The sequence below is a fragment of the Panthera tigris genome, chromosome D1 (assembly GCF_018350195.1).
Source record: "Panthera tigris isolate Pti1 chromosome D1, P.tigris_Pti1_mat1.1, whole genome shotgun sequence".
NCBI classification, from domain to species: Eukaryota; Metazoa; Chordata; class Mammalia; order Carnivora; family Felidae; genus Panthera; species Panthera tigris.
This window is the reverse complement of record NC_056669.1, coordinates 81045515-81065325: the sequence shown is the minus strand read 5'-3', so window position 1 is coordinate 81065325 and position 19811 is coordinate 81045515. Positions and strand designations below refer to the sequence as shown.

Below are 19811 nucleotides of genomic sequence, written 5' to 3'. Positions count from 1 at the left end.
GTCTTAAAAATCATTAAAAATGAAAACTAAGCTAGAAGAAATGCCCTATTGAATAAGCACAACAGATAACACCTTTGGATAATTAGAACATATAAAAGAGAAAAACATAAATATCAAAAAAGACAAGAGATAAAGATTTGAGAGAAAGTAATACATTAAAAGGAACAGGCACAGAAGGTTTAATATATACATAATAAGAGTCCTCAAAAGAAGAAACCCAAAGTAGAGAACAAATATTAAGAGCTATGATTTTAAAACATCTTGAAATAAAAAAAAAAATATGTGAAACTGCACATTGAGAGACCAAACCAGACATTGCCTGGAAGAGTTGTCCCAGAACAACCAACACTAAAAGAGTCTGTAAAATGGTCTTTAAAGGGAAAAATCTTTTGGGCATCCAAGTAAAAATATCAAATTATTCATAAGAAAAAGAAAATGAGATTACCAATAAAACCGTAGTGACATATTAAAGATTCTGTGAGCCAAGAACTTTATATTTAGCCAAACTGATTTTCAAGTATAAAGACCTTAAATTGCTGTCAACATGCAAGAATTTAGAGAATATTGTTCTCATGGGTCCTTCCTGAGGAATTTACAAGAGAATGGGATTCAGACAACCCAAATGAACAGAGATATGTTCACATGGCCCTGGTGCTAAGTACTAAATTTTATTTACTAATAGAATTAATAGAGAATTTAAAAAAATATATAAAAAATCTAAAAAATTGGGAAACTACTGTTAATTGCTGCACATTTTGGTGATAATACTCTATCAGGAAAACAAGATAGTGAATACCATAGAATTCAGGAGAGCTTTTGGGGAAAGAATTTTTCTTTCAGGAAAGATTTTTCAGAAAAGAATTTGGGGAGAAAGAGGGGTTTGTGATCCTTTGGGGTATGTGGATGGGTTCTGGAGTGACTGGTAATGTTCTATTTCTTGACCTGCATGGTGTTTCAAGAGTGTTTGGCTTATAAAATTTTATTAAGCTATACATTTGTTTTGTGTGATTTTTCTATGTCTGTATTATATTTCACCATGAGAAATGAAATTTATTTTTAATTTATTTTGAAAGGTTAATACTCCCAATAATAAAAATAAAGACAGATAGTGATAGAAAGGTAACAAGTACCTCTATAAACATAGAGAAAAATGTTATAGCAATTTCCTCCAAGGTTCTGAAGGCTTTCATCATGAAAAACTAAGAATGCAATGCATTGCTAAAAAAAAAAAAAAGTTTATGAGAATTCCACCTTAAGCACATTTAGTGGTTTTCTGGGGGGGGGGGGTGTTAGGTCAAATTGTGCTTAATTTATTTCATCAGAACAAGATCTAGATGCTAGTTTAGATTTTTGATGTGAAAGATTAAAATATAAACTTTATCTTTTCTTGCCACAAGTTCTCTGATTCCTTGTTAACTGTCACTTTCCCTTTGCATAAACAGTTGGCTATAATTTGAATTTAATAGAGGGTATGGGAATAAATATTCCGGTGCTGTTGTCATGACTTAGTTTGACAAATTTCTATATACCCCTGTTAAATTATTCCTTTGCATCTGAGCCGTAAATGAGTAGAAGCCACATTTGATAGTTAGTAATTAGTTAATCATTATTACGGCCTTAAGAATTATGGGGGGATGCTGGGTAAACTGCCATAGGAGTACAGTGCAAAGGAAAGACTCCAGAGTGTTGAATCAGGTAAACCTGGGTTTGAAGCCTGATTCTTCTGCCTCAGTTTCCTTATCTCTAAAATGGGGGTAATGGTGCTTACTGGAATTGCAAAGATTCAAGATAATGACTCTAAAGCATTGAGTTCAATACTTAGCATGTAAAAGGTGCTTCATAGACAATTATTTTCCCCGTTCCATTACTAGCTGCCTGTCCTGGATACTCGGGATAACCAAGGAGGTAAGGGATGTGGCCGGGTGGGGGGGGGTGGTCAGGGCTTGTGGAGAAGCAAGTGGCTTGTTAGGGTCTCAAAATTTCCTCAAGTGATTTCGAGGGGAGCATGAGACACAGAAATTATTTTTCCTTTCATTCATGAGATGACCTCATACTCAAGTGGTTTTGTTGGCAGCAACTTTAATTACTGCGAAATTGAATATTACAAAGGGAACCCCAGGGACTGTCTCTTGGCTGATAACGTAAGCTGGGGTTCACAATGGCCCAGAGAACAGAGACTGTTACTTTGCTTGGGAAACCCTAATGCTCACAAGAATACATATTTTAAAGGTTCTCTCCCCTCTACTTAAACACGATGATGGTCAGTACTAAATCTAAACAACTCACGAAGAAATCCCAGAGTGAATTTTTTACCAAGAAGGATGGAGGTACTACAACTAGTTTCAGAACTAAGACAGGTTTCCTTTGTTTTCTTCCCAAGTCTAAATTACTTTTTAGGTTGATTTTTCATAACTCAGAAGCCATTTTTATTCAAGAAGGGCTATGTGGTTTTCTCCAGCAATTTCTTGGCTAGAAACTTCACCAAAATGGGTAAACTTGTTTCATTTTGTTTTGTTTTCTTTCCCTGTTTAGTCCCCACACTTCACAAATGTTTTCTGGTAACATGTGTATCAAGTAAGTAGCTGTTTCAAAGTCAGGTTTGGAGGGAGTGCTAATGGTAGGAGCGATTTCTAAGGGGCCAGCTGCCAAGGAATAATCATATTTTTCACTCATACACCCTCAATCTTTAATACAACCGAATGTGTGAAATGCTGCTGGGCTGGCTTACAGAAATGCTAGCAGAAATCCAGTGAATGCTGGAAAGGATATATTCTTGTACTCCCCAGAGGCCATTTCAATATTGTTAATTCTTAACTGGCCTGGCTGGTGTATTTGACAAACAGCCCACTAGAAACATTTTAGGCTTGACATTATGTTATTCATCTGATGAAGCCTGTATGCAAGAACTGGGCAGCAGTTGTAGCCTCTTACATTTTTCCAGCAAACTTTCATCTAAAGGTTTCAAAGGGCATGCCAGGTATTAAAATAGTCCTGTAGAAAGAGAGAAGCAAGTCCTCAGGAGAGGAGAATCATAGAGCTCCAGGAAATTACATGAAAAGCTTAGATCACCTTCTCCCCTACAAATAGCCAGTGGTGGAGCCATGATTCAATTCTGATCCTCTACTGGTCCTATGGGCAGCTCTCTGGGCAGTAATGTAATACAGATGCTGCGGGGTGTTGAGTCCTCAGTTCTCCCCTTAATTTTTGGAATGAAGTGTTCCAAAGTATTTATTTAAATATTTCCACTACAACATGTGACTGTATAAGTTTTATTCAATAATTATGCAGCTTCCATGCTGGTCTCCACAAGATAAAATTTGACTACCACCAAGATCCTTAAGTTTCTTTTATCCCTTTTCTTCATTGTCTCTGCCTATGTTATTCCTTATGTTGGAAATATGAAAAACATATTTTTCATTTTCACCTCATTATTCTTATTTGTCTAATCCCTGCTACATGTGTTAATGCAACTTGCTTATGCCAGCAAATAAAGCATTCTTAGAAAGAAGAAAAGCTGAAACTTCTGGACTGTATTCTGGAAAGAAGGCAGTCTTGTTAGCTAAGGGTGAAATTTGTATTCTCTTCTGCTTAACTTCCTGATGAAGGGTCACTCAGAATTGCTCGCAAGGTTAATTTTCTAACTAAATACCGACAATGCTAAGAAACAACTTTTGTCATCTTGGCCAAATGAATTGCTCAATATCTTAGCATACATTCCCTTTTATTAAAATTTCCTGGGTGATCACTGTATGTCAGGCACTGAGCTAGTACTGAAGATATAACCGTGATTAGGCCACCATTTCAGCCTTCAAGGAGCTCAAAATGACAGCGACAATGGCCATGAGCTATGCAAGCCTTATTTTCAAAGATTATCCTGGGTGCTAGTTACTAGCAGAATACCTACTTAATGCCCAATACTGGTCGTAAATATTTTTAAAAAATGCACACTGAATCCCTTCCTTCTTTGTGTGTGTCACACACACACACACACACACACACACACACACACACACCATTACATGTAAATATGATGTGAATAATAAAACCCTGACCTAGCCAATTTATTTTGTTGTTCCACCAATTGGAAAAGGAATATTTTTGGAGTATGATTTTGCCCTTTCAGGGAAAACTGGTGGTTGCCAGAGGGGAAGTGAGTGGGGAAGCGCGAAATAGATAAGGGGGATTAAGAGTACACTTATTGTGATGAGCATTGAGTAATGTATAGAATTGCTTATATTGTACACCTGAAATGAATATAACACTGTATATTAATTATACATAATCTTTTAAATGACTAAATAAAAATTTAGAAAAAAATATTCAGGAAGGTATTTTTATTGATTTGGGGAGAAAGTTCAGGTACATGAGATGAGGCTTTTGGCCCCACTCTATAAAACTATATCGATCCAAATTAAAGGTTTAAATACAGGATTTGGATTTGACTTAACAAAATAATGACAAGCATCTGAGAAAATATAGATGTGGAAATGACATATACTTTTGTCCTCAAAGCTATTACCATTTTGATTTAGTATTTGAACATAATTTTAGGAGTATGAAGTGCTGAATAATTATTGCATTTATCTGCTGCTTTATGTATTTTTTAAAACATCCAGGTGTTCATCAATCATTAAGCATTTATTCCTTACCTCCCATATGCTGAAACTGTGCAAAATACTGGAATCTACTGTTTGTTGTTTTTTTTTTTTATATACCCCACTAACGCTTTAACAATTGGGAGAAGAGCTAAGAACAAAAAATAGATTTTATAATTCTTACTTTAGACCCATGCAATTCAAGTTCTCTAAACTATTTGGATGGAATTCTATTTGAATGGCAAAGTGCTAGGTGGATATTTGTTTCCCAAGTGGGGCATGTCTAAAGTAGCACCACCCTATTATTATTTTTGGCATCTAAGCAAGAGTAGAAACCAGGATCTTTGAGAAATCTACACGGAATGCAAAGTTGCCCTTTAACCTTCCTCTCCCTGCTTTCCTTTCTCTATCCTTCTCCTATTTCTGGCAGTCCCCTCTCTCCATTATTTATTGCCTTCATTTATTCATTCCATTCACTCACTCACCTGCCAGTTACTTTTTCAAACAAGAGTAAGGCACTTTGCCAGTGGAGAAACAAAGCTATGAAAAAGAGGGACCATGTTTAAGGCAACTACTGATTGTTATAAAGAGAAGTCGTGTCCAGGCACTACCACAGTACAAAGAAGAACATGAAAAATGCCACTTCATGTACATAATTGTGAGAGTTGGGAGGATAGAAAGCACCCAAGCTCTATACCCACAGAGACCCGCCTTCTCTTAAAGTACCCCTGCTCTCAACCAAAGGTTTTCACCTTTGCTACACATGAGAATCGCCTGTAAAGTTTTAAAAAGTCCTGGTACTCAGATCACATCCAAATCCTGTTTTGAAAAATCTCTGGAGACTGGACCCAAATGTCAGCATTTTTTAAATTGGTTATACCAATGTGCAACCTCAGTGGAGAATTATTGCTCTAAATATCCCTTCTTTTAAATCCCATGTTACAGAAACTTTAATATCGCTTTCCACATGATTGTGGGAAGGAGCAAAAAAGGAAAATAACTTGAGGAAAACACTTACTTTTCTTATCCTCTTAATAAAAATCAAACAAGCAAACAAATACAAACAAAGCAACAATAGCAAAACTGTCCTCTTCTGTAAGTTCTTGAGGTAAAGAATAAAAAATTACCAACAAAAACAACAACAACAACAACAATAGAGATCTTGGTAATCAGTTGTAGATGTAGCAGTGAGGTGGGCAGAAAGGCATTTCTTAGCATGTGGTATAGCTTGAGAGCTTCAGGAGACAGATGTGACCTCTGCACAGAGGATGAGGTGGAATAGGGCTAACCCTGCCTGGTTAGATGCAAAGGTCTTGGACAAACAAAGTGTAACAGTAGCAGAAGGTCTGATCTGTTTTTGACAACCAACTTTGAATATTTATTTCAATAAATTTCACAATGTTAGATCAGGGGCCAAATTATCAAGCCTTTTTAGGACTTGTAACAACAAAACAAAATGAAATGTAAGTTATGAATCAGGACAAAGAATCTGACCCTAAATGTGAGGGATGGGGGTGAGTATTAGAAAACTATAACAAAGACCACTCCCCCCCCCCCCGGATTTGGCTGCAGTTGTGCAATTATGAAATGGGTTGCATAGATACAAAAAGTGTCTTGTCACTAAATAAAAATTGAGTAAAAGAACATAGAAGAGATCTAGTTTGTAGTGTTCTCTTTATGTCTGGTGCCTAAAAGCATCCTTTGCATGTTCTAGCTTTATATCATCAATAGTGAGGTGGATTAGGAAGCCCATGGATAAAACAGACCCCAGTTATAACTCTGGTTTTTTTGGTTTTGTTTTGTTTTTTTTTACTACCTGTGAAAACTTGGGTTATAGTTGAATTCTCTGAGCTTCAGTTTCCTTATTGGTGTACAGGTGGATAATATCTGTGTCAGAAAATTATCAACATTAAAAAAAGAACAAATATTGGGTTGAGGCTCTTAATAATTTCAAGGCTTTTCCACCTCTTTCCTTTGTCTTTTGTTACTGATATAATCTCTAGAACAGCTTAAATTCTTGTAGATGTAGGGGAGAGAACAATCTTGACGTAATTTTGCTAATGGTGGAAGTAAATTCTTGGGGTGGGGGTGGAGGCTGGGTCTTCTAAGCCTAAACATGATAGAGTCTTCTGCCATGATTCAACTTTTCTTTTTAAGTTTATTTATTTATTTTGAGAGAGAGAGAGAGAGACAGCAGGGAAGGGACAGAGAGAGAGAGAGAGGGAGGGAGAGAATCCCAAGCAGGCTCCACGCTGTCAGCACAGAGCCCAACATGGGGCTCAAACTCATGAACCTGTGAGTTCATGACCTAAGCTGAAATCAAGAGTCAGACGTTTGACCAGCTGAGCAACCCAGGTTCCCCTGCTGTGAATCAACTTGATCAAATCAGTGGGGGCAAGTGGTGGGATATTTTTGAATCCTCTGTTTATCTACGTCTGTAGAGTCTTGCAAGAGGATCTTACTCTAGATTAGGGATGGCAAACTCAAGGGCAGGCAGGGCCCTTGTAGGTCTGAGGTGGGGGTGGGGGTGGGGGTGGGGGGCGGAATTTGTGCAACTGAAGAGTGAGAACATGCTCCCTTCAAGCAGATGGTTGCCATGTAGGGATTTAGTCTCAGTTGTTGCCAGATTTGATTTTTCAAGAAAAGTCAGATCCATATTTAATGTAAAATCTCCCAGTTTTTAAGTGTTGACAACGAATTCTATTTTCTTTCAACATCCTGTGGGCCAAATAAAACATATCTGAATACAGCCTGTGTGCTACCAGTTTTGCAACCTTTGGATTTTGAAGGTTCTTTTCGCTCCCAATGTGCTCTGCTCAAGCAGAGCCCAAGAGCAATTGTATACATCACAGGAAGGGTTCACCCTACAGATTAGAAATACAGTAATATCCCCACTTGCACCAAAGTGTTTCCTGTTGTGAGTGTTTCTTATCCATAATTAATGTTACCTCCCAGGTAATTCTTATGCAAACAGCTTCTCGGTTTCAAAGTTAAAGTCAGTTACATTTCCTGTTACTTGCTGAAGTGCATAGACCTAATTTTTTGCAGGTTACTTTTATCTTTTTTTTTTTTAACACATGTGGTGGGCGGCTTTAAATTCCCCAGGGCCCTACTTTATTTTGCACTGAGTCTTGGGTGGTAAAACTTTAATGAACTTTCAGTATTTATAAAAATCTTGGAGAAACACAGTCTTCCATCCCACCTGCTGTGAACTGAATTGTGCCCTCCCCCAAATCCCATGGTGAAGCCCTAACCACCAATATGAGTGTATTTGGAGAAAGAGCCTTTAAGGAGGTGAATAAAGTTAAATGAAGTTGTAAGGCTGGGGCTCTTCTTCACCAGGACTGGTGTCCTTATAAGAAGAGGAATAGACACCAACAATGCAGGTACAGAGAGGAAAGGCCATCTCCAAGTCACAAAGAGAGCTCTCACCGGAAACCAAACCTGCCAGCACCTTGATCTTAGACTTCTGGCTTTCAGAACTGGGAGGAAATAAATTTCTGTTGTTTAAGCGACCCAGTCTGTGGTATTCTGTTAGGGCAGCCCTAGCAAACTAACACACCATCCATCACTAGCCTGTCTTTGATGTCTGATGTCTTTGGGCTTTTAGGATCCCTTAAGATTTCAGTTATCCTCAGGGAAATCCCACTTTTAGATTCGTCTTCTCATCTGGCTTCCTGTTCATGGCATTGTGGAAATTTTGTATCTCCAGTCAAAAGTGTCCCTCTTCTGGGAAATATATCAAACTTTACATATAACGGCAGAATACAGACTATTTGGTGACTCACCCATAAAATGTAAGGTAAAGGAAACCAATCCTTTTCCCAAGTTTTAAAACTTCTCCTCGTTTGTCAGATGCTCCTGTGAGTCGTACTATGCCTACTTTCTTGAGGCTGGAGAGCCACTTGTATGCATGTTCATCATTTTTTAAAACATCTTCAAAATCCAGTGTAGGTAGCTGGAGCTCTGAGCCCCAGTACTGACATTCTGTGAACAAGAAAAGAAAGAAACCAGGTGGGGTTACACTGTGTTTATATAAAATGAGAATCTCTGAGAAGGGGCTAGTTCATTGAAGCTGACCTTTGATTTATCATGGAATTTACAGAATTTCAGTCATATTAGGAATACCCAGGCTACCAGATTTTCTTCCCTGGAGACATGCCAATCTACTATATACCTCCTGCCTACCATTGCCTGACCCATGACAGGTATTCACTATACCTCATGTGTTGAGGGAATGTTTAACTTGTGGATAGCTCTTGATCTGTATGTCCTTAGGGCTTCTTTGCCTGGACTCTGCTTGGAAATAATGCCGAAATATTGTGTGTTTTAATCACCAAGTAGCATTGCTCAGCTCCAAATAAATGATAAAATCTGAATGATGGACTTAGAACAGCATATGCGTATTTCTGGAGGTGGGAGGAGTGTTTGCCTTGGTAGGTCCAACTCCTTCTTCCTCTTACTTCACTTGATAAGAAGCTTTCTCTGAGGCCAAATCATTCTTTGGAGTCAACAAAAACAGTCCATAGGGACGAAAAAGTGAAAGGTGTGGTCATAGGATGTATAAAAGATGCATTTTATGTAGACCCTTTGATGATAATGCCACACCAGATAAAGTCAAATCCCTCATGATCAAATGCTCATAAAAAATGTTTACTTAAGAAACAGAAAGGAAAACAAAGGGAAGAAAATAATTTGCTAGCCAACCAGGCTCTCCTAAAGGAGGCGGAACGCAAAGATGTCATTTTGCCAAGGGAAATAACGCAGATATTAGCAACTGCATTCAGGAAATATCCAACTCTAGTTAATCCATTTGATTTCTTCATTTTTGGAAGAAAGTGTTTGCCTTAGGAAGGCAAACCTTCCTAACAAGTGACAGAATGAGATCTTACTATCTCAATTATCATCCTGAGCAATGCCTCAATCTTCTAACTGGGGGAACATATGTCACGTTACAGAAAACAACCCCAAAGCCCCCACTTGAAGAATGAGGAATGGGTCAATGTTCCCGTGCAGTAGGTGTAGACTGGAAATCATTCCCCCTTTGATGTCAACATGGCTGTTTCTGCAGACACAGGGATTTCTTAGGAGTCACATGGTACTTTACAAGTGAAAAGGTCCCAGCAGGTTCAGGAGGTCACTTCCTGAACTTCCACCAGCTAGTTAGCCACCAGCTAAACAGCCACATGCAGCTGGTACCGTGTGAGAGAGGACATGAACAGGGGTAAGAACACAGAGGCAGAGGGGCCTGGGTTTCCATCATTGGGTTGCATCTTGCCAGCTAGTTTCTTAGTGTCTTTTCTGAGCTGCCGCCTCTCGAGTTACAAAATGCCCATGGTTACATCTACCTTGCAGGTCATTTGTTGACCACGCAGTGAGATAATGCAAGTAGCCTCGTTCAGTGCCTGGCACATAGCAGACCAGTGCTGCTACTACCACCAATGATAATAGCCAACATTTGCTGAGTACTTTCAAGATGGCGGGCACAGTGCTGGGTGCTTCCCATATATTATTTCTTTTAATGTCCACAATATAAATATGCAATAGATTCAGCATTCCCAAACTATAGAAGAGGGAGCAAAGATCCAAGTCATGCAGAGCTAATGATTTGCAGAGCTGGTTAGTCAGATCCAGGCAACGAATTCCAAAGTCTGTAATTTTAACAACTACACATAAAATAAACAAGTGATGCCTTAAAATGCTGTTGTCGCATATGAGAGAACAGATGTGTGAATGTCTATTGCTTATTCTGTCCCTTATAAAGGAAATTTACTAGATAAAAAATAAAGGAAAGCATGTTACAATTAGGACCACGTTGTCTGAACTTGTTTAAGCACTGGTGTTTAAAGGTAAACCCTGAATGTAACACTGAGTGTTAATTATGCTGGAATTAAAAAAAAAAAAAAGTTAAAGATAAACTTTGGCTCCTAGTCCCGATTTTAAATGCAGCAAAAAACATGATGAGTAGGTTTCATGGCACAACACTACAACATTGCTGTCCATCTTTTGTGAAATGAACCAAGAATTAAAAACCAGCTAGCTTCTCTTCTTTAACGTATGCCAGTGCATTTCAGGGGTCCATGCTGGTTTGCTTTTACTTAAGGCCATTATCACTTTCCAGAGAATGTCAGCAATGGTGTATCAGGGAAATATAATACATAGCGATTGAAAAAGACATTTTCACAAGATGTAAATGTTTTAAAAACTTTGAGTTCGCATTTTGACTACTTTGTGGTTTCAAGGAGGATCTCCTTAGGGCACACACTATGTACATCTCCATACATTTATAGTATGTTTTAATGAGTTTTTGTTTCTACAGGAGTCATTTTCCCACTACAGAATCACCCACACACATGCACAGCTGCGCATCCAAACACACACTATTCTTTGTTTTAAAAGCACAGGATGAGTTAGGTTCTTTCAGTAAACATGTTGTTACTCTTTACATGTATAAAATTAACCATATTCACACTGGGACTCCAGTAGGAAGCAAGGCTGACTACACATAGCGTATCCTCCACAATTTCAGATTTATAAGAGTTGACTATCAGAAGGTGGTTACAATGCCTTTTAAGTTCTGCAAAGTTCACAATTTTCCAACTATAGCTCTCATCCTGGCACGCCCTAGAAAGTGCTTTACAAAAATCAGCAACCAGGGGCTACAGCTCATTATAGAACCTGTGTTCTACTGTGAGCCACTCATACACTCAGTCTGCTAAGTGTGATTTTTCAGAGATAACACGGTGACCAACCAGTTTCTAAATTCATCATAGTATCCACGATATAAAATACTCTACTTTGCAGGGAGAACCACATTTCAATAAATCCACCTAAAATCATTTCATGATATCTGCACAGAAACTTTAACATTGAAAACCCAGTTTAAAAGTGTTTCCCCAGTCTCTCCCAACTACAAAACATAACTACAGGGGACTCCGGAGAAAATACGTTTGACTAGAGTAAATCATTTGTCAGGTGAATACATTAAAAGCAAATTTAAATTTCACACTTGGATCTGGATACATAAACGGTATGGAAAATGACGGAATATTTAAGGCATGAACCACCCTTTCTAATTTAACTTATGGCCTTACTAATAAATACTTCCTTGAACATGTGCTTCACACATCATAAAATTTATGAACCAAGCTCCATGCTGGCTTTCAAGGAACCATTTGTACAAGGTTTCCTTTTCACAGGGAGGCATCGCATTCCTGGATCCTGAGTTGTATTTCAAAAAAAGGAAAAGACACAAAGAAGCTCTTTAGTTAAAGATTCATGAGTACAGCATGCTGGGTTGCAGTGTGTTATTTGGAGTTTAGAACCTTCTGTCCACCTGCACTGACCTGTGCTTTTGGCTCTGAAATAGCTCGTCTAATAGGCTGAAGATCAGTCAAACTCTTACTATCTTTTCCTGTAAATACTTGGCAGGGGCCCAGCCAAAACCAAAATCTGACCCCAGTAGAGGAGAAGTACCTCGGTGGAACTAGGACTTCGAGTCTCTTTTCTGTGCTAAGGGGATCCTGCGCCTTTAGACATTATTTTATTTCTTGTCAGGTGAACTTGACAGGTCTCAAGAATCTGATCACTTGTCCTCTCAGACTGAGATCTTCCAGAAGCTGACCTGAGATGAGGATTTGAATGCAAGCAATGTATTAAGGAGGTATCCTGTGGAAGAACTAATAGAGGGGGAAGCAAGATAGAGAAGGAAGCCTCTGGAAACCACTAAAACTTTTTTTAAGTGTATTTATTTATTTTGAGAGAGACGGAGACACAGAGAGAGACAGAACATGCAGGCGAGAAGCAAAGAGGAAGAGAGAATATCCCAAGCAGGCTCCACATCACCAGTGCAGAACCCGACGTGGGGCTTGGGCTCACAAACCACGAGATCATGACCCAAGCCCAAGTCAAACGCTCAACTGAGGAGCCACCCAGGCGCCCCAGAAAACCATTTCAATTAATGGTTAAGGGAACTGCTGGCCCTCATGGCAATACTGTAGATGATACTGCACAGTCGTCCCACCCAGGGGCAAGGAAGCTGGGGTGTGCAGGCCACCCATGGCCATGCCTCATTGGCTGCTTCTCTAGGCATTCACTTCTGGGTCTTTCTGGCCTTCTCTGTGTGTTAGCCAAGCACGTTCCTCAGGCAGAGAAAGGCCTCTAGCAGAGTGTCAGGGTGGCGGTTGTGCACTAGAAGGTGGCAGGTGTGCATGAGAAGAGCACTGAGGGTCTGTGGCGGGGCACTCTGTGATGCCCTCCTTTGGGGTCTGTAAGAATGGGCTCGAAGGCTGTCTTCTGTGGTCCCTTGCCATTAAAACACACCTCAGTCACAGTGCTTACCACATTATGCTGAAATAAGCTTGCACTTATTCAACACATATTTGTTGAAAGCCTAGCTATGCAAAAGAGATCACATTTAGTGAATAAAAATAGATGTGATTGCTGCCCTTGGGAGGGAAAAAGTGACTAAGCAAGGAAGCAAACAAACACCTAAAAGTAAACATTGTCGCAAGTGCTATGGAGGTAACAAATGGGGTGAATGTCTTCTGGTAAACAGTTACCGGGAGCAGGATGGGGAGCAGTTTTAGACCTGGCAGTTAAGGAAGGTCTCACAGAAGAGATGTTACTTAAGTCAGAGCCCAGGGGGTGAAAGAAGGCAGTTATGCAAAGGGTAGGGAGAAAAGAATCCCAGTGGGAGGGACAGTAGGAAGAGGGGGAATCTCTAATCTTGTTGGGGGAGCTCAGAGTTACTGGGCCTAGAACCCAAGCAAAGGGGAGGGTAACAGATTAAATGGAAAAATAAGCAAGGGTCCGTCACGCAGGACTTCTCTTTCACTAGATTGCAAATTCCTTGCAAGGGACAGAGAGCATGTCCTATATGTTTATTTCCTCACCACTACTGCCCCCTTCTCTCCCTTCCCCCAACCCCAGCATATAGCCCAAGGCTGGCACTCAGTAGATTTTCAGAAAACTAATATGTTCTGTGTCCTAAACAAACCTTTGCCTTTTTTCCCTTTTGCTTATTTTCTAATGAGGACTAGAGACTGGGAGCAACCCCTGAAAGTTGACTGTGTCTGAGTACTCTTTAGAATTTTAAAAGATGGAGAAATCCATAAAACCTTTTCCCTAGGTGATAATCCCACCAAACTTGAAAAGTCTCCCCAAGGATGTATGAAACATGCTTCTACACAAGTTTATGTTGCTTGAAAGGAGAGAAATACGTTTTTGTTTTGGATCGTTAGGTACCTGGTACCTGGTATATTCTATATGCTCAGCCCTATGACAACAGTGACCTTCTAGTTGGAGAAACCAAGAACACATAAAACCAGGCAGGGACACTAAAAGGCCGGGTGTGGGGAGTACTTGAAAATAGAGCTAACGTGTATTGAGCCCTTATGATTCCAGTCACTCTCGTAAGCACTCTGTATGGATTAATTCATATAATCCTTACAACAACCCCATCGCAGAGGTGCTAGTATTATTCCCATTTTATAGATGAGGGGACAGGTCTAAGGATTTTCGATAATTTGTGCAATATCTCACAGCTCATACATGTCAGAGCTGGGAGGCCACACAAATAATTTGATTACAGATATTCCAGAATTCAGTTTTACCCTCTGCTCTTGCTGTGACTGTCCCCTCCGACATGCCTGAAAAGGTTCTGGAAAACCATCTTGATCCCTTTCAATTATGTACACTGCACGCATCTTCCTGTGGAGAAACCCATACTGGTTCCAGACAGCTCCAGCTGTCACAAGCTGCTTCTTTATGCTGAGGCACAGTCTACCTTTGTCGCCTTGCTTTTAGGTGCTAACTCTGTGCTCCATAATCACACAGTATATGACAGTCTTGGAGATGCATACAAAGACAGCTACTGTGCTAAGTTTTTCTAAGCCCAAATAGCTTTTTTATTCCCCAGGTTTTTCAAGTTTTATGGCTTCTGAGCCCTGCCCCTAGGCTCTCTGCTCTCCAATGTACGATGTGTTCTGAGTTTGCTGATGCTCTCCACCAGCACTGGTGTCTTGAATCAGACGCAATACCATAGATGTGGTCTGGCCCATATCTGCATGGTGGGCTCACTACCACATTTGCATTCACGTGACCCAAATCCAATGAATCCTTTTTGGCTGTCTCAACCCTGTTAACTCCAATCAACTTTTCAGTCAGCGCAAATGTGTAAAAATTATCTGTCAGTGATGTCTTCATTTTCTGAAGCTAGCTCACTGAGAATGTGTGAAGCACAGGTAGAGATGAAGATACAGGTCTAATTTGATAGGGACGTTGTATCAGAGTTAATAGCTCGAGGTCTGAAGGTGACAGACCTGGATTCAATTCTGAATTCTGATACTTCCCATCTGCAAGCACTTCAGAAAGTGATACATTCTCAGGGCATTTGGGTGGCTCAGTCAGTTAAGCATCCGACTTCAGCTTGGGTCATGGTCTCACATTTCATGGGTTCAAGCCCCATGTCAGGCTCTGTGCTGATGAGAGCCTACTTTTGATCCCCTCTCTCCCTCTCTGCCCCTCCCCCCCCCACTTGTGCCCTCTCTCTCTCTCTCTGTCAAAATAAGTAAATAAACTTAAAAAAAAAAAAGGAAGTAATATACTCTCTCAGCTCAATTACTTCGTCTGGAAAATACAGGATGAAAATGACCTGCAGGGTTGTTATGAAATTTGAATGATATGCTATCTATGAACAATTTAACATGGTGTACCTGATTAAATCTGCATATGAACTAGAGCAGCCACATGTGAACGTGGCTGAAGGAACACACACCACGATGACTGATCTTATTGCATGTCCCTAATGTCTGCTTAACTCTCTTACTAGCTGATCATTTCTCACATTCTCTAACCTCAAACCTTCCACTCCCTCCTCCCACTTAGGCTCAGCTGTCAGCTTTGCCTTTTATTTCAGTGGAAAAATAGAACTCCGAAGAGGACTTCCAAATATTTCCACCACCATAGGCACCAACCAGCCAGTGTCCATGTCCTTATGGCACGTGATGTGTTGTAGATATATTTGTAAATTTACCAATGTGTATTACATATATATATTACATCTATATTTGTAAACTTGTCTTTCTCTACCGGACTGTCAACTCCCTATAGACAGAGTCTTTGTTTTGTTCACCACTTCATCTCCAGCACCTAGAACAGTACCTGTTCTAAAATGTAGAAGACACATATTTGCTGAATGAATTCATAGTACATGGTGGGTGTTCAATAAATGACATCTTTATTAATATTAGTTATTTCCCAAGATTAGTTATTCCCCAGCTGGCTAGTGGGGAAGAGAGTCAAACACACAGATAATGACCATTCAGTGCAATAATTGCAGTGACACAGAGATAGGAGCCCACATGAATCACAGCCACCATACATACAGGTGAGAGTGATAGAATGGTATTTCATAGAACAGATACTCTTTAGTCAAATCTTGACTCCGCTATGTATTGTCTCTTTGACTTTGGACTAGCTATTTAATTTCTATCGTTTTCCCCTTGTGTAAAATAGTTATAATGATGCTGCCTTTGTGAGGTTGTTGCTAGGACCAAATAGAGCAATAAATATTAGGTGCTGAGCTCAGTACCTGACACAGAGCAGTGCTTTTAAAAAGTAAAGAAGGAAGATTGGTGAAAGACTAGGAGCAGAGATAGAGGAAGAAGAGGGTGTATGATGTTGGTAGTTTAGACAGAGGGTTGGCGGTGGAGGCAGTGAGATGTGGATGGATTCTAGATTATTTTGATAATAGGGCTAATGGGTTTTCTCGATAGATTGGGTGTGTAGTAAAAGAGACAGAGCAGTCAAGGGTGATCCTGCTGCCAGAGAACTGGCGTTGCCTCAACTAAGATGGGAAAGAGTGGAGCAGGATTCTGTAAGACCATCTGCTCCCATCAGGGGGGCTGTCTTTCCTCTGGCCTCCTCACTTTTTCTTTATTGCTCCAAGGAAATCACTTTATAAATTCCCTTTTGGTTGTCCATCATTTATTTGACCTGATCAATTTATTCTGGGCTAGAAGCTCCTATTATGTCCTATCGAAGATAGAGCTTAGAGATTCTGTGCTTCTTTCCTGTATGAACACATTGTTCTCTTTAGATTCCTTCCCTTTATCTTCATTACTGAGATTATCTACTTTTATTTTTTATTTAAAAAAATTTTTTTAATGTTTATTTATTTTTGAGAGATAGAGAGACAGAGCACAAGTGGGGAAGGGGTAGAGAGAGAAGGAGACACAGAATCTGAAGCAGGCTTCAGGCTCTGAGCTGTCAGCACAGAGCCTGACGTGGGGCTCAAACTCACAAACCACGAGATCATGACCTGAGCCAAAGTCAGATGCTCAACTGACTGAGCCACCCAGGCACCCTGAGATTATCTACTTCTCAATGGTCATGAAATTGTAGCTAGTTTGGATCAGGGATTTTTTTTTTTTTCATCAAAGGATCTAGTTTGTACATGGAATATAATATATCTGCTGATGGCTGGCATTTTCCTCTGTAGCAACCCTTAGCTAATAGATAACAGCCACTTTCTTCCAATTTCGCTGATCACCTCAGCTTCAGTAAACATTTCTACATCCCTGATTGGAATTAAGTTGATAGTTGCTCAGTCTTTTCACTGTCTTCCTTAAATTTATTTAAATGAAACTATCTGCCAGGTAGATGAAATTTTGGCTTCAGACTTCAAACCAATGTCTGAGCGATTAAAATCCTTTTCGTGGCAACAGTTCACCTCCAAGCCACTCTTATGTGTTTAGTCAGGAATAAGACATGATTATTCTCTATGTAAGGGGAACTCAAGCATAAGACTTTGTCATGCCACTATTGTTTATTTCCCCTTCTGTCCTTACCCAAATACTCTTTGCTACACCTCTGCTCCTATGTTCATGGCTGACTAAACTGGAGAAAAAAAAGGAACAAGTACTTACATTTTATCATTTATTCTTCACATTCCAAAACTGAGAGTTATTGCTTTCTTTTTGTTTTGTTTTGTTTTACATTTTTTAAATGTTTATTTATATTTTGAGAGAGAGAGAGAGGCAGACTGCAAGTGGAGGAGGGGCAGAGAGAGCGAGGGAGAGACAGACTAGGAAGCAGGCTCCAGGTTCTGAGCTGCCAGCACAGAGCCCGATTCAGGGCCTGAACCCACCAACCGTGAGATCATGACCTGAGCCGACGTCAGACGAACAACCAACTGAGCCAACCAGGTGCCCCTGGTTTTTTGTTTGTTTTGTTTTCTTTTTTTTACATATGGAAAAAGTGAAGTTCAGGTCATTTATGAAACTAAGTCAAGTCATACAGCAGAGAGTCAAAGCCAGCTTTGCTGACTCCAAAGCCAGTTCTCATTACGTAACACAGTGTTGTTTCACAGGTGAAGAGTGGTCTCGACATACCACACTTCATTTTCTGTCTTGACAAATTCTAACAGAACTGTTTTTGAAAAATGTGTAGGCTTCCATTGTTATGTTACAGGCTTGCATTTTAGTATTGCCGGGGAAATAATGTCTATTTTCTGGGCTTTCCTTCTCATCTGTAGTTTGTAATTTGGCTTAGGGACAATATAAACAGAGGTTGGAATTGTTGGCAAAGGGCTTCACTGGGATGTGAGGTGGGTCTTGCAGAATGAATGGGTGAAGTCTGTCCAGACAGGAAGAATGGAATAAGTGATGGAGGAAACAGTCAGGGCTTGGACAAAAGTAGGGATCTACATGGATGTGGAGGGGCACCAGATTGTGGGATGTGGGCTTAAGAGTTTATCGTGCTGCAGTGAGACATCGGAGCAAGGGGGAAGGGAGATGAAGGTAGGCATCAGGAAGAACACCTTGCAGGGCTGTGCAAGGTGGGTGTGAATAGAGGCCATGTTGTTTCAGTAAGCAGGCCATGAGATAATAAAAAGCTCCAACTAAGCTGTTGGCAAGAGGGACAACCTATGTAATTCCTTCCCCCATAACCTGTTGAGTATCAGTCTTCTCTGGGCAAGTGGGCAATGTGCATAGAAACCTGATGGCCAGTGAAAGAAAAGGAGAAAGAATTTCAATAACAGAATTCTGCATTGTTTTCCTTTTCCTTTTTCTTTCTTTTTGTAAACTGATGTACTGTTCAAGAGGGTCAAGCCCCTCTCAGGGATGTTCTCTAGTTATTTATAGCTGCTTTTGAGAGAACAATGTGAAGATGAAGTGAGTATATATATAAAGTGCAACATTGCTTTTCACCCACTTAAGAAGGTGAGTAGGTACCATTTCTATCTACAGATGAAGATTTAGAGCTATGGAAAAGTAAGTGGCTCAAAATCACAGACCTAACAAGGCCTAATAGGGTCAAGAGCACTCATATTTTAGTGCTATGTTGCTCTTTTGATTAAGACCAAAGTTACAGATTGAGAAAAATACAAAATTTTGACAAAAATAATAAAGTTAAAGAATCCACTGAATGGAGTAGAGCTTAAAAATTATTATTTTTTAATTTACTAAGTTAGAAGTTAGACAAATTAACAGAATGTATAAATAGCAACATCATTTTTTGACATCTTTTTTTTCCTATAGGGATAAGACAATTGAAAAAACATCAATCAAATTTTTTTCCACTGACATATTTGAAAGTTTGGGATTGGAATTTCAAAAAAGAAATTTTTTGTGTGTGGTATTTAATTTCTCAAAATATTTTTAAAATTCTGAATGCTAGGTGATTGCTTTCATGTTTATTTAATAGAGAAATTAAATATAATTTAATAGATTTTTAATGTGATGATATTTCAAGGAAGAAATTTAAGTATAATGAAGATATCTATTATCCCAAAACTAATGCTTTGTGTTTCAATGTTCTGTCATCTTGAAGAAGCGAAGTGGAACCAGAAGTGAGAAGTAATAGTTCTTTAATCATTTGCCCTATCTTTTTTTTTGATGGGCAAATCTTCCAATGTGTAGGCACTAGCAAAGAGGACAGGTTAAGTATATAACTTATGTGTAGGTTTGGCAAAAGTGAGCCTGGCATATGAAGCAATCTAATTTCACTTCTTGAAATTATCACCATTTGGAATTTTCTAAATTTATAAATTCAAAATTTGCAGTCCAACTGCCATATGTTATAAAATTCACTCCTGGGCTATAAGAAAAAAACAAGCCTAGTTTGTGAGAAACTGAAGCTGTCACTCATTGAAGAAAGTCCACTCTACTTTTACTGTCTTTGAAAAAAAAAAAAAAGAAGAAAAGAAATAAA

The 19811-nt window shown here is 39.4% G+C and overlaps 1 protein-coding gene across 2 annotated transcripts in view; it reads right to left on the bottom strand.

Moving 5' to 3' along the window:
- Nucleotides 1-19811, bottom strand: part of BBOX1 (gamma-butyrobetaine hydroxylase 1) — a 58422-nt gene that overhangs the window by 23808 nt on the left and 14803 nt on the right. For both annotated transcript variants that reach the window (XM_042958430.1, XM_007098478.3), the window contains one exon: nucleotides 8384-8582. In XM_042958430.1, the coding sequence (XP_042814364.1) occupies nucleotides 8384-8582 (199 nt within the window). The remainder of the gene's footprint in view (nucleotides 1-8383; nucleotides 8583-19811) is intronic.